This window comes from Biomphalaria glabrata, chromosome 1, assembly GCF_947242115.1.
Source record: "Biomphalaria glabrata chromosome 1, xgBioGlab47.1, whole genome shotgun sequence".
NCBI lineage: Eukaryota > Metazoa > Mollusca > Gastropoda > Planorbidae > Biomphalaria > Biomphalaria glabrata.
Genome location: NC_074711.1, coordinates 26,179,151 through 26,201,093, shown reverse-complemented (window position 1 = coordinate 26,201,093; position 21,943 = coordinate 26,179,151). Strand labels below are relative to the sequence as shown.

The following is a 21,943-nucleotide window of genomic DNA, read 5'->3' as shown; positions in this document are numbered from 1 at the left end:
TATAGCACCAGTTTGCTAGTAGACAACTTAACCGGTGTAGGTGTGTTACATTTTAATTCTAGAACTTGAAGTAACTTGAATACATTTCTTTCGAGAAAAAAGCTATTCATAAATTTTATTTACAATATATTCAAATTAATATGAATTAAAATAAACTGATATTTAAACAAATGTAATTCATTATATAACACGTCATTACATTCTGGCACTACGGGGCATATCACATTCTTGCTCAGGTTATGACAGCGCTGCTAATCTTGCATCATTCTATAAGACTAACAATTAATGCTCCCTTTCTTCATCATCACCATGGAAACACACACATACATACACACTCCATAACATTTAGCTATTTTCTCGATATATAAACATTATACTAATTGCGGATACAATTACAAATACATTGATATTGACGATTATAATTACGTGACATTACTCATTGTTCACGAAATACATTTTAAAACCACGATATAATTGTTTTTGTTATTTATTAGTAGGATCATATTCTTTCGCGTATGTTCTCAAGGAGACGGGCAAAAGGCCATTGTGTCCCTTGACCAAAGAAAACAATATTATTTTTCTAGAGGTTATGAATGTTATTCTCCACACTCTCTCTGCGAATTTTCCCAAATTAGCTAGATGAACTAGATCATTTTATCGCACCCGTTTTGAATATTCAAGGCTTCTTGAGCAATTACTCGTTTTCTCTTTCCTTGACGAAGCCCGAAGCCGAGCTCCTCGAGGAGGTCCTTCATATTCCTACAATAAAAGTTATCCAGTAATCATTTTGTATAACAATTGCAAGCCAGTCGCGAGAGAATTTTTATATATAAAACTTGTATACCAGTTCCAGAACTAAGTAATCCTGTAGGACATTCCTTGCATAATGGTGAATCAGGCAATGGGTACTCAACAAAATAGAATGTATAACATGAACACAATTTAGAATGAGATATTTAAGAAGAACAAGGGGCAAAGGTTGACGAGAGTACTCAAGGAAATTAACATAAAGAGCATATTGGTAGCACACAAAATAATGTGTTTATGACCCTACACAAATATACTGGCCCCAACACTTAGCAAAGATATCAACCAATCAACGAGCCCTTAGAGAGAACAAGGTTTTTCAAGGTTATATTCCCCGGATAAAGGGCAAGTGAATAGTCAGAAAAAAAAAAGGATTGATTACAGTGAAAAATACCTTACAAGATTTCCACAACGTCATCGCGACTCACACTCGACAAAAAGACTGTCTACTTCAACTATCCGCGACGCCTCCAATATAGCAACGGAAGGGTAAAGAACAGTAAATATCAATAAAGTAGGTGCCGATAACTAGAACTATTGAATCAACAGTTGTTGACAAATATTCCGCTGAGATACACTGCTGGAAAATAAAGGGGAGGTAATTGGAAAGGTTAAAAGGAAAAATGAAAAAAAAAAAAAAAAAAGTCAGACGACTTGCTGACTTCAGCATTGGGTTTCCTCACAGACTTGGCTATTGATTGGTAAGGACTTTTCCAGTGGATTAGTCGGAGCTGAGATTTATCTCGCTTGGAACAGATGAGTGCCGCCGGAAATGTTTAATATTACTTGGCTTTTCATATCTCCAACTACCAATGGATTCCCTTCATAGAATGCCCTCTGTTTTGATTTTAGAGCTCGCCCCCTCCCCTTTCCAACTCTTATCTCATATATAATGATGCCTTCAAAGCGAAGATGTGGCGATTATGTTATGCTTTACTTTGTTCTGGCTAAGCAAACATCGTTTAAAGATTGGCCTCTCTGGCACCGTTGACTGCGTTCAAGACTTATTACATATTAATATATTTATCTTCATCGGTCTGGGGAAAAAAAAGGATTATGTTAGCTTTCGTTCTTAGATCAAAAATGCTAATCTTGAGCCTATATATTTAATAAACACAGAAATACGAGCCCAGCACATTTAAATAAAAGGCTTGTTTATCAGAGTCCCTGGCTTCGTCTTTCTGTCGGCGGGAAATTATCATGAACAAATCTTTTTCTCGGGTTGCACCATAATTTGTTCTTCTCTGATTTACATCCACAGTGAATGCTTCTTTCAATATGAACTTTAAGAAATACTTTGGTTTGAAGAAATGCAATCACAAAATTTAGGCCAACTTCAAAGTTAGTTTGAAGAATGTGATTAACAAAATACAGAAGTAATTGGATCAGATATGAAATACAACACTATAACAAACAATGAGATATTCTGTAGATAAGCTGTTCAAATTATGACAATGACAGCGTGTATTTAATAGAGCAAAACAAATTTGTTTCTACTTGATATTTGATTTCCCCCGTTTTTCTTGTTTTGTTTTTTTTTTTGTGTTCGATTTCTTTGGCAGGATAACAATTATGTGCGTCAGATTTGTATGCTATCGTATGATATATTACTTGTCAGTTGGTGTTATGTATATATATTTCCCAAGTTTTAGCCCTAAAAGCTATGTTTAAATATAGTGATGATAGCAAAGTGAAGTTCTGGTTATAGCAGCTTTGTTAAGTTGGGTTTAACTCAATTTGTTTTGTTAAGCTCTAGCTTTAGAATATTTCTTAAGTTATAGTTCTAATAGACAAGTGTTTGTCCTGGTAACTTTGTTATAGTTATTTCTCTAGTATTTTGGTTAAGCTCTATTTTTAGAAGCTGTATTACGATAGGGAAAAATAAAAATAAAAATATTTTACGGTATATGTGATGATTTCTTTTTAATTTTTTTTTTATTTGAACCTTTTTTTTTTTAGACAAACTGTATATTATATATTGTTCAAACAAATAAATAGATCAACTAACAAAATATGACTTTTGTAATTACAAACATTACAAATTACAGCTGAGTTATAGAGTTTATTTGCTGCCTGCATATTGTATCGCTCTTTTTGAAAATGGTTCTAGATATTTATGACAAACATATAGTTTATTGAATTAGCATAAAAGCTTTGTTATCAAATACAAATATAATTAGTGCAATGGATATGCAGCTAACGTCATTTGGGAGTTATGACAGCCAATTACTAAATTACAAATAATTATGTGTTTTAAAAAAATGGTAATTACTTGTGGAAGGTCTAGAAATGTATTATTAGAATATCTTTTGGGAAATTCATGCTACAGGGAGCCCGAGTCTGTTATCTGATGCTAGCGATTTATTTCTTCGTGTGTGTAAGGGTTAACTTTTTACTAGTCATGTGATGTCTCCCTCTAGTTTGGTTATTATGATCTCAAATTTAAACAAATTGAGATAGAAATATCTAGTTTCTACCTTGTTACATATCTACTACCTGCCTAATAGATCTTACTTTCTACATAGCTTAAAGAAAACAGCTGGCTAATAAATCTTTAAACTACATATGGCCGGAAATGTGATAAGACAACAGACACCAATTTAATGGTCTTTATTTGACCTGGAATTGTTTCTACATATTATTCAACTATTTCTGACCTTACTATATCTCTTTGTGACCTAAAAGAATATTCACAGCCTGATAATCCTTTAGAGAGATAAATAATTTTTAACTCGAAATAGCTAAATATGTCATTTTTATTTAAGCCGATGTATGGCTTTCTATATTTTGTGGTATGACTATTGTGTGTAACTTCATATAATCAATTTAGTACCTAAGTTTGATGTTACGAGTTCACAGTTTATGTTTGCCACCCAGTTTGCCTTCTACATTTTGTTTCACTTGTTAATAATTGAGTTAGGCGTGCCTTCTAGAATCATTAACTTGTAGATTTGTTATGTCTGAAGAGGGGAAAAGGTACGGATAGTGTTTTGTTTACTTTTACTCTATCAGGATATGACAGAGAAACAAAATGATTTGATGGAAATTTAGTTAAATTATCTCCCTTGGAAATAAATCAAAATAACCCGAAACTTTGTATTAATAAGTCCCCAGGATATGCCTAAAGTTTAGTAATGATAGACAACTAATAATATTCTCCTCGGGTAGTGAAAAAAACATTGATTACAATATTATTTGATTCGAACATTAGAGTTGTGTCCATGTGTAATCACATGAAACTGGCTAATTTCAATTACTGTCATTTTGGCCAACGTTGCAGTGTTAATAAGGAATAATTAGAGAGACAGAATGTCAGACATATTTAATTTGGCAAGTTTAAAAATAACAAGAAAGTTAGTGAGACTTCAACTTTCATTCAAAGTGAACTTGTAGCATGTAGTGAGACTTCAGCTTTCATTCAAAGTGACCATGTAGCGTGTAGTGAGACTTCAACTTTCATTCAAGGTGAACTTGTAACGTGTAGTGAGACTTCAACTTTCATTCAAGGTGAACTTGTAGCATACCAAAAGTTGCAATGACATGGAGGCCAATACTGAGGAAAGCGCAAACACGGACGTCAGCGTATAACTTGGCGCACGCAACACTTTTCTGAAGGATCGGTAATTAAATATTTTGTTTGATATCGAAAAAGGGAAATAGCTTCTACATTCTTCAGTGATATAGTTTTAAGTGCGGAGCTCTTCCCCTTATATAAATGTTGTGTTTTTGTTGTTTGCCTATGTTTGGGTCGTAATACTGGCTCTATTACAATATTATATATAGCTTGTAATAATATAGCTTTCGACAAATGTTCTTATATTGGTTTAATCCTGGTATACAATGTTTTGAATGTATTTTCGAAGCTAATACACAAATAACAAAGCATATCGATGTCCTGGAGATGTCCTCTAGGTGTCCTGAATGCCTTTTTTTTGTAAGAGAACTAAGAAGAAATCAATACTCTCCTTGGAATCCTGTTTCTGAAAAATGATAGAATGATAGTACCCTCGGGATTTATTTATACACCTTTTTTTTTTATTTGGGCTTCCATTCATTGTCTTTCCCTGATGTGTTCTTTCTTCTGTTCACTGTTTCCATCAAAGTCAAGTTATTCATCTTATTATTGGGACAGGCAATCAAATCAATAGTAACACTAATTCCTGCGTGAACATGTGTAGACGAGTTACCTCTCTTTCTTCCCAGATCTTGCTATTTTAAAGATATCCTACTAGCTTGGAGACGTTTCATAGTTAGTTTGTTGTGTTGTTGTTGTTGTTTTTTTTTTTTTGTGTTTTTTTTTTTTTTGGGGGGGGGGGCGTGTATACATTTAATTGGATGTCAGTTGCAGACCTGGATGAGTGACCCAATTAGTGCTAGATTTTAGTAAGTAGGGGCCCTGGTAGGATTTGTGTGGATACCTTTATCTTATCTTATCTCATCTGGCCCTAGACTCATACCCATAGTCGGATGCCAGTCATCAGCTAGCCTAAGTAGTCGTCTGCAGATCTAATAAGACATTTGCAAAGTTTGCCGTCTGCTTCAGATAAAAAAAAGTCTCTTTGTTTTCACTCCTCCTTATTTTAAAACTAGAAAACTATTTTAAAAACTGACCTGATTCTTCCTGCATCCCCAGTCAGGAAACAACTGTACTAGGAACTATCAACTTGGTTTATTTGTTTAAACAAATGGTTTCAACAATAACGATTAGGTTCATGAGATCGGCTGAATATTTCTCATTCACACAAGTCTGCTAATGACAGTTCTCGGATTCCGAGAATCTAGGGGGAAAAAATATCGTTGTGTTTGTTTCCCCTGAAAGTTTTGTTAATGTTAAAATGAGTGTTCACGTTATATAGGGCAGTGCGTCACTTTCTTTTTCCCCCATTGAATGTCGTCTCTTAGCGATCCCGTATGACGAGGGTAGGGTGTGACCTGGTTTATCATAAATACATTGAAAGATGACAATGGCATCAGCCATCTTGTCATTTCAAAGCTTCTCTTAAAAGCAGAGGTTGAAATACTCCTCAAACAAAGAAAAAAAATGACAAAACAGATAAAGCACACACAAAAAATTTGCTTGACATTTTCAAGACTGGCCACTTCTGAGAAGATGTACGTAGTCAAATATATTGGAAACTTGAAGATAAAACAAGCTGGAGACAGTTGATAGAAAGACGTCAAGTTGAAAGAGTTTGTTCTGCATTAAGAAATGATTACACTTACAACAGTTTAGTCTTTACTTTTTTTTTACAGAGTAGCTCAATCTTTTCTCCTTTTTTTTTTAAACTTGAGCGCCCTAAACAAATCAAGCTTTAAAATGTAAAGTTCCCCTTTCAGACCTTGCGATCTATAGGGCAGATGATGTTAAGGTCATCTGTTTCTATGGCCAACGGTTTACGAGTAGTGTGTCATATGGGCAGCTCAACTACCAACCGGCTTTACTTTCCCTAAGTCAGGTACCCATTAGAGTTGGGTGGACTCAGGGGGCCCTAAGAATCCTGAGTTTTAAAATCCCAATCTTCACCGAGATTCGAACCCAGGACCCCAGGTTTGGAAGCCAAGCGCTTAACCACTCAGCCACTGTGCCCCCGCTTTAAAGTGTTGTCATCAAATATTTACAATACAATGATGTATACCTTTTACATTTTCACCAAATCATTTTATATGTACGCTCGCTATGAAACTGTTTATGTACGACATACTATATAAGTACAATCAACATATTAATTAAACCATCGTTTCACAAACTGTGATCCGCGGAACCCTAGTGTTCCGTGAGGCCTGAATAGGTCTTCAACGAACTACTGGAATAATTAACTAGTAGTCCACCAGGTGAATTAATCTCTCTAAAAAAAAAGGTGTTTCGTTAAATACTCAGAATGTGTGAAGTGTTACATTAGAGAAAATGTTTGGAAACATTGAATTAAACTAGATATAAAATCTAGAATTCAGGATTACGTGTACAAAAAATGTGTGTCTACGATTATATTTTATCATTTTTTCTTTAGTTGCTAAACAATTATTTTTTTTTAAATATGCTTTGCGGATTTCTTTCCAAGAAAGCGTATCTTGTCCATAACAAAAGAAACTCTAAAACATCCAGTGTCTGTGGCGAGGTAACCAATTGATAATGTTGTACTCTAGAGAAGAGAAGTGATATGTCTAGACTTTCCAGCGACAGTCTGATATTGACATATATTCAGTAAATACAAAATATATAATAAAGCAAATAATTTAATATTGGTGTTCCATTGAGGAGGAAAACAAGCCGTTTCATGTTGTGTTTTTTTTTTTGTTTGTTTTTTTACTTGAAAAAGGGGATGGGGAATCCGAAAACTTTAAACTTTTTTTTAATATTATTATTATTGTAGTTAATCTGTTTTTGATGCCAACAGACATAAGAAGTATTTTATAATTTAAAGCAACATTTTTAACAAGTATACAAATTAAAATGAAATTGTCATCTACTTTATCGATACTAAGCATTACAAAAAACTTTTTTGACTTTTTAATATCAATATTTGACATTATATGTAGCCTGTTCTCCATTGGAGGTAAACTATACAGCTTTTCAAAATCAGAGCTAATGTTTGGCGCGACCATTGCCTTTTATCCAGCGAATTATACGCAATATTTTTAAACATCTCTTTTTTAAAAGGGGGTGGGGCAGAATTGACAATATTAGTAGTTGAGTTGGCCACAATTCTAAAACTCAGATCATAAGGTTATTTCAAACCAGAGTTAGGGACTCTTTGGTCTTGACGTTTTCAGATCGACTGATTTCTAAGACAAACAGGATTCATTGCTTTTGACAATTTTGTCTTACAATGTTTCTTGTGTTTTTAAGACCAAAACTAAACTGCACCCACAAGACAGGCATGATACATGAAGTATCCTTATATAATGGACTATCCTGGCAAGTATCCTGAGAACGAAACGGAGGAGAGACATTTACATGAGGTCAAAATTGTAGTGACTTGAACCACTAGCCTTTACTTGTTCTGCTATTAGAGCCGGTATCTCATGAGTAATCAATAATTCATGAAAAAAAAAAGGTTTGTAGAAAGAAAATGAGATGAAAATCTGAGAAATGATTTCAACACTGGACTGAAAACGTGTACATTTACATATATTTGTTGTGGCTAAACAGTTCCCTGTGAACTAGTTCTCCGGGTATGGGCTTATATGCCATAATTACAAGAGAAGTTTACAAATATGAACAGACACTGGTCATTTATAAATATTAACAGACACTGGTCATTTATAAATATGAAAAGACACTGGTCATTAATAAATATAAACAAACATTTGTCATTTATAAATATAAATTGATATTGGTCATAAAAAAATATAAACAGACACTGGTCATTTACAAATATAAACAGACACTGGTCATTTACAAATATAAACAGACACTGGTCATTTCTCTCTACTGTTTTTTTTTTAATTGGTATATTGTTTTTCTACTCTTGAGCAGGCAGCCAACTCTAGAACAAAAACTTTCTCAAAACAAGTTTTTTGTTTAACCTTTACGTGGACGTGAATGGGAACACTCCATCAAATTTAATTTATTTGTTGATCATATGTCTCTATGATGTTTCTTTTTTTAAATCCTATACATACAAACTCATAAGGAAGAGAGAGAGAGAGAGATGGGTGTGTTGATGGATGGATGGATGGTTGAATGGGTGAAAGACTGGATGGATGGGTGGATGAATGGATGGATCGATGGATGGAAATATAAAGATACAGATACAGAGATTCACTGTGATAGACCAACAGCCAGAACAAAAAATGCTGAACTTTCCTAACACATACGTAATGATCCTCTACCTTCCTTTCAACAAAGTTAGCCGCTTATTGAGTTCCTGCGACTCGGGCCCTCACCAAGAATCTATAACTAAAATGTTTGATATAAAAAGAAATGTAGCCTAATGAAATTAAAGTACATAGTAATTATAAAGCATTATATTTGAAAGTGCACTATAACAAGTAAAATATACAAAATACTTTTTAAAAAAAAAAGCTTATACTGAGTGAAATAGAATTAATTATTTTCAATCAAGAATGTAATTTTTAATTGATCTAGACTAACAATAATAAATGTGTGCGATTGGAAATATTTTTATTCATTGTTTTTATTAGTGCAACGTTTAGTATGGTCAATGTGCTTTGGTCAGTGTCGCTATGATCAGTTCGCTATGGTCAGTGTCGCTATGATCAGTACGCTATGGTCAGTGTCGTTATGATCAGTACGCTATGGTCAGTGCCGCCATGATCAGTTCGCTATGGTCAGTGTCGCCATGATCAGTTCGCTATGGTCAGTGCCGCTATGATCAGTGTCGCTATGGTCAGTGTTGCTATGATCAGTGCCGCTATAATCAGTGCCGCTATGGTCAGTGCCGCTATGATCAGTGCCGCTATGGTCAGTGCAGCTATGATCAGTTCGCTATGATCAGTGCCGCTATGGTCAGTGCCGCTATGGTCAGTGCCGCTATGATCAGTTCGCTATGGTCAGTGTCGCTATGATCAGTTCGCTATGATCAGTGCCGCTATGGTCAGTGCCGCTATGATCAGTTCGCTATGGTCAGTGTCGCTATGATCAGTGCCGCTATGATCAGTGCCGCTATGGTCAGTGCCGCTATGATCAGTTCGCTATGGTCAGTGCCGCTATGATCAGTTCGCTATGTTCAGTGCCGCTATGATCAGTTCGCTATGGTCAGTGTCGCTATAATCAGTTCGCTATGGTCAGTGTCGCCATGATCAGTTCGCTATGGTCAGTGCCGCTATGATCAGTTCGCTATGGTCAGTGTCGCTATGATCAGTTCGCTATGATCAGTGCCGCTATGGTCAGTGCCGCTATGATCAGTTCGCTATGGTCAGTGTCGCTATGATCAGTTCGCTATGATCAGTGCCGCTATGGTCAGATTCGCTATGATCAGTTCGCTATGATCAGTGCCGCTATGGTCAGTGTCGCTATGATCAGTTCGCTATGATCAGTGCCGCTATGGTCAGTGTCGCTATGATCAGTACGCTATGGTCAGTGTCGTTATGATCAGTACGCTATGGTCAGTGCCGCCATGATCAGTTCGCTATGGTCAGTGTCGCCATGATCAGTTCGCTATGGTCAGTGCCGCTATGATCAGTGTCGCTATGGTCAGTGTTGCTATGATCAGTGCCGCTATAATCAGTGCCGCTATGGTCAGTGCCGCTATGATCAGTGCCGCTATGGTCAGTGCAGCTATGATCAGTTCGCTATGATCAGTGCCGCTATGGTCAGTGCCGCTATGGTAAGTGCCGCTATGATCAGTTCGCTATGGTCAGTGTCGCTATGATCAGTTCGCTATGATCAGTGCCGCTATGGTCAGTGCCGCTATGATCAGTTCGCTATGCTCAGTGTCGCTATGATCAGTGCCGCTATGATCAGTGCCGCTATGGTCAGTGCCACTATGATCAGTTCGCTATGGTCAGTGCCGCTATGATCAGTTCGCTATGTTCAGTGCCGCTATGATCAGTTCGCTATGGTCAGTGTCGCTATAATCAGTTCGCTATGGTCAGTGTCGCCATGATCAGTTCGCTATGGTCAGTGCCGCTATGATCAGTTCGCTATGGTCAGTGTCGCTATGATCAGTTCGCTATGATCAGTGCCGCTATGGTCAGTGCAGCTATGATCAGTTCGCTATGGTCAGTGTCGCTATGATCAGTTCGCTATGATCAGTGCCGCTATGGTCAGTGTCGCTATGATCAGTTCGCTATGATCAGTGCCGCTATGGTCAGTGTCGCTATGATCAGTTCGCTATGATCAGTGCCGCTATGGTCAGTGTCGCTATGATCAGTTCGCTATGGTCAGTGCAGCTATGATCAGTTCGCTATGGTCAGTATCGCTATGATCAGTTCGCTATGATCAGTGCCGCTATAGTCAGTGCAGCTATGATCAGTTCGCTATGGTCAGTGTCGCTATGATCAGTTCGCTATGATCAGTGCCGCTATGGTCAGTGCCGCTATGATCAGTTCGCTATGGTCAGTGTCGCTATAATCAGTTCGCTATGGTCAGTGTCGCCATGATCAGTTCGCTATGGTCAGTGCCGCCATGATCAGTTCGCTATGGTCAGTGCCGCTATGATCAGTTCGCTATGGTCAGTGCCGCTATAATCAGTTCGCTATGGTCACTGCCGCTATGATCAGTGTCGCTATGGTCAGTGTCGCTATGATCAGTGCCGCTATGGTCAGTGCCGCTATGATCAGTTCGCTATGGTCAGTGTCGCTATGATCAGTTCGCTATGATCAGTGCCGCTATGGTCAGCGCCGCTATGATCAGTTCGCTATGGTCAGTGTCGCTATGATCAGTGCCGCTATGGTCAGTGCCGCTATGATCAGTGCCGCTATGGTCAGTGTCGCTATGATCAGTGCCGCTATGGTCAGTGCCGCTATGATCAGTTCGCTATGGTCAGTGCCGCTATGATCAGTTCGCTATGATCAGTTCGCTATGGTCAGTGCCGCTATGGTCAGTGCCGCTATGATCAGTGCCGCTATGATCAGTACGCATTGCATTAGTTGGCCAGTTGGGGTGAGGGAGGTTTCTTTGCTAACTTTTCAAAAACTATTTTTTTTTAAAATAAACTCAAACTCGAGGTCTCATGAGCGTCCACAATGAAAGGCCGACGTGTTAGCCACTTAGCTATTCAAGTACTTACACAAAATAGAAGGTTGTATAGTCTATAGTTAATTTAAAACGATTTCTCTGTACAAGGCTTAACTCCCCTTAGAATCAAGAATTAAGACTAATTAATTATGACTAATTTATTATTTTTAGCGGCCCCCGTAAGGGGAAAAAGCCGCTATTAGGTTTGTGCAAAATGTCCGTCTGTCCGTCTGTCCGTCTGTCACACTCAGATCTCGAAAACTAGAAGAGATATGAAAAATATTATTTCATCAATAAATCCGGCTTGAAAAGTTTAGGTGCAACGGCTACTTTTGGTTTTCTAAAAGCAAACCGTTTAATTTATAAAATTAATTATGCAAGCGATTTTTTCATAAAAATACACCAATTCTAAAACAATTACGTAAATGTAAGGGAGGCAATGTTACAATATGCTAACAAAGATTGACAATTTTTGTGTATTTTCAGTATCACTAAGTCAAATATATTTTTAAAATGTACAGGAAATGTTTACAACAAATACAAATAATAGTTAAAGACGTTTTTTCTGGTCAACTAGCTGCTAAAATTAAAAGAAAACATTTCTGTTTGTTTATAAAGGCTAATAATGCACTTTGTATGTAAATATCACGCACATTTTTTTTAATGGACTTTTTATGCAGCGATTTTCGTGCAGTAGCGTAACGTCGCAACATGATCAGGTGCTAAACCAATTCCTTAAACTTTTTTTAAAAATCAGATTTTATTTATTTTTGTTTAGTGCCCCCATCCGAATAAAAGAAGCTTATTTTTGTGCGTTTTGTCTGTTGGTCGGTCTGTCCGTCACGATTAGATTTAAAAAACTAGAACTCTAAAAGCTATTGAAAATCTGATTTACCCTTTAATGTTCCTCCCATAACATCTCAATAGTTTTAATTATCTAAAAATTGATTGTTCCGGATTTTTTTGTGCAAAACTAATCAACGCCAACAAATGTTTGTTTGCTCTTCTAACTTATATTACATTCAATTTCCATGCTTAAACGTTGCAAAAACACATTATCAATAATATGTTGTTCCGTTTTTTATGTAAATAGCATATTAATGCTAAATCATAATCTCTATACTGACTTATATTTCATTAAGTGAAAAATGTTCCGGATATTGTTTTATAAAACATGATTTATGCCTAATGATTGTTTGAAATCGCATAAGGCTTTTAAAAAAAGTAATTTACTAGAATTGATTACTGAAAATTACTTTTTAGACATTTAATTTTCTTGTAAAACATAAAATAGAAGTTTTGTAATCGATAAAGAAAGTTCCGGATTTTGTTTCTTACAAATCGTCGCCAGAAATTTCCGAATTTATTTAAAAATCTACTAACGCCAAATAATTGTTTGAACTCCCTCTTCTAATTAATAAACAAATAATCTTCTCATTTACGAAATAATGTTTTTACGGATTTTTATGAAAAATATTTTAACTCACTACTCTCTTACAGTACATTTAACTTTCTACCTAAAACATTAAAAAATCTAATTATCGTTAATATTATGTTCCGATTTTTAAGGAAAACAGAATCCAAACACCAAAGTAAGGTATGAAAATCTCTCCACGTGGCTGTAGTACATCTAATTTTTATACGAGACCATCCAAAAAATTTAATTAACGGTATTACATTTATCTGAAATTCTCTTTTTCTTTTACTATTTATACAAACATCCGGAACAATCTATTATATAAACTTTTCAATTGTGTTCATACCTAAAAATTATTGCGATGTTTTGAAACGTAAAATAAAGGTTAATCAATTTTTAATAACTTTTAGTTGTTTTTTTTTTTATATCAAGATAACGGACAGACCGACTGACAGACAAAACGCAAAAATAATGTGGCTTTGATCCTTTTTAAATAATATCTATTAGAACTCAGTGCACCAATGTCTATGAACCCTCGTTAAATATCTCGTGTAAATAAAGACATTTTTTTTTTATGGTACCGGTACTAGCCTATTGTGAGGTAATGGAATTTTTTTTCTTTGACGTCATATGAATGGACTCTTTAAATGTAATGTTAAAAGAACGCACTCGGTGCACCAATGTTTATTAACCCTCGAAAAAATTGCTTGTATTAATGAAAACATATTTTAGTCTAACTAAGCCGTGTGACGTAGACGAAAAAGAACTCGGTATAGTAATGTTTATTAAGCCTCGTTATGTGACTCGCGTTTAAAAAAGAAATGATATCTTGATTTAGATCTAATCTAGATTTTTTAAACTAGATCTAGATTTTTATTACAGTATATCTAGATCTGGATTTATATTCTAATTAAAATTATTTTAGAGTCTAGATCTAGATTTTCTAGATCTAGTTTAGACTAAAATAGACTAGATTAAGATGTAGAATTTCAATTTCTAAACTTAAAGTGTAAAAAAAAAGTGTAGATTTTCATTTCCAAACGTTTTGATCAATATTGTAATGTTTTAATATACTAAAACTAATCTACTATTTTTTTATTAAATTTAAATTTAAATTTACGGCAAATGAATCTTTGAAACATTATTACTTTTGACCATCGGATGGCTGCCTGGTCGTGCGGTTTGAGCGCTGGACTGTCGTTCAGATTTATGGATGGCCCAGGGTTCAAACCCTGCCCGCTCCCATCCCCCGTCGTCCTGCGGGAGGTTTGGACTAGGAAGTAATTATCTTCAACTCTGAAGGAACATCCGAAACGTGTAAAACATTTTACATCAAAATTAAATCACCTCTTGAATATTATTTGCGAATATGCAGATCCGACAGGGATCCGACTTCGACGGGGGCCGCCTCTGAGTTTGTGTAACACAAACTCTCTTTGTAATCTTGTTTAAAATTGATTTATGCGTTGTCATCAACAGTGTTAATTGTGCAAAGTTTCAAATTTATCTGAGAATGGGAAGTGGGAAAAATAATATGTAAAAGATTCCACCCACACCGACAGACAGACGGACTGAGTTATTATAAGCTTTATGACATAAACAAACTCAACTTATAGACCTTTTATTCAGCTTCAGCTTCGCTATAAATCTGCGGTGTATTTATTTTTCTTAATTCTGGTATCCAGCAATTGCCTGTCTCGGAATCACGTAACTAATTAGTTGTGAGTAGTTGACTCACTCTGTGAGAGAACAAGAAATTGTAAAGCCTGACAGAATAGCTTAGGTTAAATGAACAAAGTTAAATAACTAAAATAAATCAGACTTAAGCTTTTTAAATGCTTCAATGAAGGGATGGAAGGGATGGAACAAGTATAATGTAAGCTAGACCATAGTCAGACAGACACTTGTAGACATAAAGACATTAACTTCTTAATGAAAGATTTATGATTTGAAAATTCCATGGTCTGCAGTCCTGATGGGATAGCTGGGCTAGAAAAGGAGGTTGGGTGCCTGATGTCTTTTTGGGAAGTTAAAGCAGTGGATCTTTGGGCTGTCTTCTAGGCACTCTCGTAATCAACTTTCGACCTTTGAAAAACCAGCCCTAAAGACATGGAGCTCCTGAAGTCGATTAATTGACTTAAAGAATCTAGATGTCAAGTCCCTACAGAAAACATAAATCAACTATTTGGTTAGTTCTCATTCATTTTATTTCTTTCTTCAAATTATTTTCACACCCAAGCTTTTCGACATCCGAGAAGGAGACAGTTCAACTCTCTAAATCACGGGAACACTATTTCAAAGTACTTTCTTGACCTTCCGAGTGTCTCTTATCTATCTGACTAGATCTAAAAGTGTTGTGTGTTTGTATCCTCCCACAGGTAAACTCACCGTCTATCTGGAAAATCTGGTAACTGTGGCGTCCATTCTGATTATTCTTGCGGTCAGCATGGAGCGCTTCTGGGCGGTCTACTACCCTCTGAAGACACACACTTCCGGTTCCAAATCCAAAGCGATGATCACGATGGCCGTGATCTGGGTGACGTCAGCAGCTGTCACCTCTCCTTTCCTGGTGAGTCGTGTTTTGTTGCATGTTCATTTTTTTTACTTGAAATCATTATCACACACACACACACGAGGCCCTCCTCCCCGCATCCTTTCGCCGTGTGAACATGAAGTGTGAGGAAAGGGGATGAAGGGGATGGAGACTTAAAACAGAATTTCTGAACTATCTCTAGTCATTCATTCAAATGAAAACGAAAGACTGGCTTAAACTAGTATTTATTTTAATTACAACAAAGATGGCACTAATATTAATGATCAAATCTGGTGTCAACAACTTAAGACGGCTTTTTTTTTTGTATCTCCTCTGACGTCATTTCCTTTCAACAACTCCTTCACACCACCCTGCACTCCGACCGGAAGAAATATTTCCACGTTTCTAAAGAGTTCAATGATTTATGTTCAGCAACTGTGAGATGAGACGAATAAAAAGTCGCTAAGTTGGACGTTACATTGTGAAATAAAGTTACTGGGATGCTACAATCTAGAATTAAAGTAAACATCTTTTTTATGTCCCTAAATGTTAGCTTAGGTGGACAAGCCAGTGATCGCATGTAAGGTCCTAATGAAATGTCGCGACAGAAAAATATTTTTTTTAATGGATTTCAGTTTGACTTAGTTGGTAAGCGAGTTTAAAGGCAGAGAAAAGTTGAATGTCACTTAGAGACAGGATATACAGTGCTTGGTTTGGTTTCAAATAGCTAGCCGTGGAGTGAAAGTTTGGACCTGAAGTAAATGTTAGTCAAAAGTTTGCAATGCTCTTCACGATTTTTAAAATAATTTGTGTGTTTTAAATACAATAAGGGAGATAACTTTTTACTGAAGACAAGTTACTACCAACAGTTCATCAAATCTTTTCAGTTATTCAATAGCAATTGTAGCTATTTATATTTATGTAGATATTTATGTAGATGTAGATATTTATGCTGATGTAGATATTTATGGAGGTATACATGTAGATATTTATGTAGATATTTATGTAGATTATATAGATATTTATGGAGGTATTCATGTAGATATTTATATAGATATTTATGTAGATATATATGTGGGCATTGTTTATCAATGTTTTCCATTGGAACCCAGCTTCTCGCAAACAGGGTGTTGTTCCAAGAGACGCAAGGTCTTTTCTAAGGGGGCGCGACCTCCTAACTAACTGGCCAGAGAGGAGCGGGGGGGGCGCAAAGCAGGTCTCTCTAACTCTAGGAACAAAAAAAATATTGTTATTGTAGTTGTAAATCCATGTTTGAATCTTTAACAATTAAAATGACATTGTTTCAAAAATTCAAATGCTTTAAGTAAGAGATACTGTTTCATCTTTAAAAATGTAAACTTTTTCGCTGGAAGCGTCTACATCAATAACGACTCAAAACCTTTGGAAGAAGACATTGCAAGACGCGATTCTTCTCAACTTTCTGGTATCGGTCCCATCGCAAGTCAGTCTGTTTTGAGTAAGAAAAAAAAAGTCCGCGATAAGTCTTCTTACTTAAGACGAAGATGATGTTAAGACCATAACGCCCAGTACAGATGTATGTGTGCAATGTTTACCACCAATGTCCATCGCATAATAGTATTGGCCAGTCTTGCTTCCTTTTTTATTACACTTCATTTGACATGCATATTGATCAGTCTCAACCTTTTGTTGTTAAATGAGCTCTTCTTACTATGAGTCAAATGTAAAATACCTTGTACATGCCAGGAGGATGAATTGATGAGGTTTATAGCGCAGGAAATGCTTGGGATTACTAATATATTGTAAATATGTCATTTATTTCAAGACATCATTAAAATGCTTTCGGACCACACCGTGGGAGTTTAGAGCGCTCTCCTAGACCCCAGTTGGGTAAGGGATGGTAGGGAGCTAACAGATTTTTGTTAGTTTGGTGGGGGGGGGGCACAGGTAAAAGTTTGAAAAACACTGTCCAAGCCGCTGTTTCTTAATTGTTCAGTTCATTAAGGGTTTTCACCTGGAAAGGGGATTTTCTAGAACATATAGAATCGTATAAATTATAGAAAATGTTTTAGTATTAAGTATTGTGTAGCTTGATAAAATTACTAAAACATTGGGCAAGAAAATCTACAAATTAAAGATCTAGCGTCACCTTTTGTTTATTGACAATTCAGATAACGACAGTCGTTGACCAACAGTACCATAACATCGAGAACCAATATGTGGACGTCTGCATCACACCTACCCAGTACACCTGGCACAAGTTTTATATTATAGCTTGCTTTATCCTCATCTTTGCTATCCCAATGATTCTACTGGCCATACTCTACGCTCTGATCATATTTAAGGTAAGTCCTTCACCACCGCTACAGCCAGCGCTTCTTGTTCATTCGTGTAATCATCTGTAATGTTAGCAAGATTGTTGACATTGTCTTATAACGTCATCTTATCTTTAGAAGGGTTGAGCTGTTTAAATAATTGGCCGAATTCCATGCAAAAAAACAACAACATAAGGTGTCTATGAGCCTATAAGGTGTCCTGATCCAAAAACAGGTGCGAACCATTGTCCTGGTGGTTCCTGATTTTCGTAGTGCAGAAATGAAGACATTTTGTCTAGTCTTCTTTCTGCCTGTCCCAGACTTGCCTACTTCCCAAACTACAAGCCGTGGAAGCAACATGCGCATGATTGGTAGAGAAACACATGCACCACGACCGTTTCGTTTCTGTCCAGAATTTTTTTTTAAACTTCTTCATTCAAACGAGCTTAATGATGTCCAGATTGTGTTTTGCTTTTGTCCAAAAATAAAATAATCAGAATAAGTTCTATGTTGTTTTTTTCTTGTTTAATTTGTTGATTGGAGATGATTATTATATAAACGGTGGCCAACCCATAAATACCAAAGTTTCTTAGTGCATCCGGTGATTTACTTAAAATGGAGACAGTCAAATCAAAGCTTGCTTTTTATGTATTCGGTATACAGAATACTGAAGTATTAATAAACTATGTTTTTAAAACCATGTAATATAAATTTAGTGCATTACACATTTTTTTAGCACGGTAGATCCAAAATCCAAACTGACATTAAAATGTAAAGAGGAGATTACTGTGAATAAGCTTTACATTGATTATCTCAAATATGCTTGTAGAATAAAATGTAAAACAAAAAATAATGACAAGTGTATAGCGTACTTTTTTATAGCCGAAATGAGGTACATACGTATAAATAGTTTTATAGCTGAAATGAGATACATACGTATAAATAGTTTTATAGTTGAAATGAGATACATACGTATAAATAGTTTTGTAGCTGAAATGAGATACATACGTATAAATAGTTTTATAGCTGAAATGAGATACATACGTACAAATAGTTTTGTAGCTGAAATGAGATACATACGTATAAATAGTTTTATAGCTGAAATGAGATACATACGTACAAATAGTTTTGTAGCTGAAATGAGATATATTCGTATAAATAGTTTTGTACATAAAAGTAAAGAAGTAATTATTTTCATTTTCAGATCACGCGGGAGACAATGGACTGTAAACAAATGACTCAATCTGCCAAGAACCAATCGCAGCAGAACAGACGTCAGCTGGTGGGCATGCTTTTAGGAATCATCATCCTCTTCTTTATCTGCCTGCTCCCCTTCCGCATCATGGCCATCTGGATTGCCTTTGCCGCTGACAACATTGTGGTCAAGCTGGGTGTCGAGCCCTCTCTGAACCTGTTGTACGTCTGCCGCCTGCTCATCTACGTCAACAGCGCGGGCAACCCGATTATCTACAACATGGTGTCTACCAAGTTCCGGCGGGCTTTCCAGAGAGTGATCAGAACATACTGCTGCATGTGCAAGAAGAAGATGGTCACGGGCAGAGGCGTTTCCAACGGCACGTTCTCACACGCCACAAGAATGACGACCATGTCTCATTACAGCACCGTAGAGCAAGACACCAATGACGTGTCCGACACCGGGGACGCTGTTTGAATCAGTGACGTCCTTGTTGTACTAGCGTGACTTCTTGGTCGATGTTGAAGACGGCTGTGTGTACTCTGACCTGACTCTTTCGTTGGATTTCTGGGCCGAGGATAAATACAGGGGCAGATAAATATTAAAACTCTTGAACACACAGCGAGTCTCTTGTGAGAGTTTTTTAAATCGCTTGAGGGAGTTGGAAAATGACTGAATTATTTGAGAATAAGAGCTGCAGAGTTTTCAAAACTGTTCATTACAATACTCTCTCTCTCGATCTCTCTTTCTCTTTTTCTCTCCATTTTTCCCTGCATCGTTCTTTGATTTCTCTCTTGAGTTCTCTCCATATCTTCGTATTAAATCTCAAACGTTCATTTTATATCCTGTAACATAGTGTACAATGCTAAATTAAATTGTTTATAACATTAGATCTCTTGTACATTCGTATTGTGTTCCCTTCTTTGTGCCATAAACATATGTATGGTGTCATTGATTAGAGTGAATGACTACAAGTGGATATTGGCTCAAATCTTTAATGAAGTCTCAACATTTCGATGCTTATTTTGTAACAAGATATTGTAATGTATGTAATTGTGTGTGTTTCTTTAATTCAGATAGCAGTCCTCCCCCCCCCCACACCCCTCAAAACAAACTTAACATTTAAATCAACTAGATCGAGCTCTTTGTTGAATAAAAACGTTTTTCTCAATTCGGTGGGTGAGCGAAAATAAATTCACTTCCAACAGTATACTTACAGTGTCACCTTCGTGGCCATAGAGTGTCATCCTGTTTTAATCTTTCAACCATACCGGTAATATATAAGGAATTGCAATACTGCAATCATCGCTTTGAATTATTTAATGATAAAATCTTAGAACACAATGTAAAAACATATTGCTGAAATGTATTTAATGTAATTTCAGGAAATAATTTTTGGCTTTCTAAATAGATAAAAAGATTCGTTAACCAATTTTATTTGGCAGGTTAAGAATATAAAATATTGGATTATGTGTCATTGTAAATAGGAATATATAATAAACAATATCAATTATATGTTAATACACTGTATTTTTATTCCCATTTTCAGATTTGTAATAATATACAAGGAGTTTGGTCAGTACTTGTTCAAAGATTTATAATGTTTGGATTTTTATGTTTACAGTTTGCTTTATGTTATGTTAGAAGTCCACGTCACTTCCTGTAACTTTTCAACCTATTTGTCCTCTAGATAACATGTTACATCTCCTCTCATAATATCAATGTCAAGGAGAATGCCTCTCAAAGACTTTGTTTAATTTATCTTTGCTTTATGTTTATTATCAATCTATACCACTGAACGTTGTCAATACTGCTAAATGTAATATCAGGATGATCTGCCCTTATCTCATTGTACAGACCTATCATTGTACAGACCTATCATTGTACTGTACTGGACCATCGCTTCATTGCATTGTTCTGGACCATTATGTCATTGTAGATATTGCCAAACCATTGGTCACAAAATACTTACTCTACACTGCCTTTAAGATTGAATTCCATTATTGTATTAATTCGTTCATCTTTAGGCTGTCCTAATATTGTTTCAATCAGATGACAATATATTTTATTGGGTTTATAATACATTATTAGTGTATTTAAATTATTTTGAAATTGACATTTTACTCAATATTGGTAAAAAGACATTGTATATATATTATTATTAAATATATATAATATTATTCTAGTGTAAAAATGAATTCGTCTTTTGGTTTATGTGTGTTGCTTTTAAGTTGAAATTTATTAAAGTTTGCTTGATGTAATCAAGTACTATTATAATGTTATGCTAGTTTGTTCTTTGTAGTTTATTTGTAACCATTGTAAAAACAAAGCGGATAATTTAGCTGCTTCGAAAGAGGCTGGTTTGAGTTTTTAAAAAAAGGAAAAACCGACAGGATATAATAAAAAATTAGAGCCCAAATGAAAATGTCTTGTTACCGGTAGTATGCGACGTTTTGGAGGTGTCATCATATTTGGTTATACTGCTTCGATTTGTCGCAGTGCATAAAATAGTGGTCAGAAATTGTGTACTTAATGTATGGTGCTTTATTATTTATACGAACTGGTTTTCATCTTATAGTATTGTTTAACTGTTAATGTTCATTTAGAAAGTGGTACACAAGCTAGAACATTGACATGGCCTAACAATGACCAAAGTTCACGGTACATGCTACCTACCGAGTTCCCTTCTTTCTTTCTATCAACTCACTCTGTCTGTCTGTCTGGTAACAAGTTTGTAGGCGTTTTTCTCCCACACCCAATCTCGGATTAAACTGAAATTTTGCACAATTTTGTTACTTAGAAGAAGTTAATGGATTTGAAGGGTGCAAAAAATTAGCTAGAATTATATATATTGACTTTATAGATTTTCTTCATAATTAGCAATACTAGTCTATATTTGAACCAAACTACCTTTATGGCCACACGACGGCAAATCTTTCAAAAAGTGAACTTTCAATAAAATCATTAAATACAGGAATGTTGCTTTTCATTTTTTTTTCACTTGATGTCTTTTGTTCGGTGTTGTTGGTGTTTCAAATTAGAATCAGAACGCAAA

The 21,943-nt window shown here is 35.8% G+C and overlaps 1 protein-coding gene across 2 annotated transcripts in view; it reads left to right on the top strand.

Annotated features, from left to right (window-relative positions):
* The window catches only part of LOC106060787 (QRFP-like peptide receptor), a 138,828-nt gene extending 116,997 nt beyond the window's left edge, over nt 1-21,831 (top strand). For both annotated transcript variants that reach the window (XM_056030202.1, XM_056030208.1), the window contains exons 4-6: nt 15,245-15,435; nt 17,550-17,723; nt 18,898-21,831. In XM_056030202.1, the coding sequence (XP_055886177.1) occupies nt 15,245-15,435; nt 17,550-17,723; nt 18,898-19,365 (833 nt within the window). In that variant the 3' untranslated portion in view covers nt 19,366-21,831. The remainder of the gene's footprint in view (nt 1-15,244; nt 15,436-17,549; nt 17,724-18,897) is intronic.
* Nucleotides 21,832-21,943: the final 112 nt, after the last annotated feature.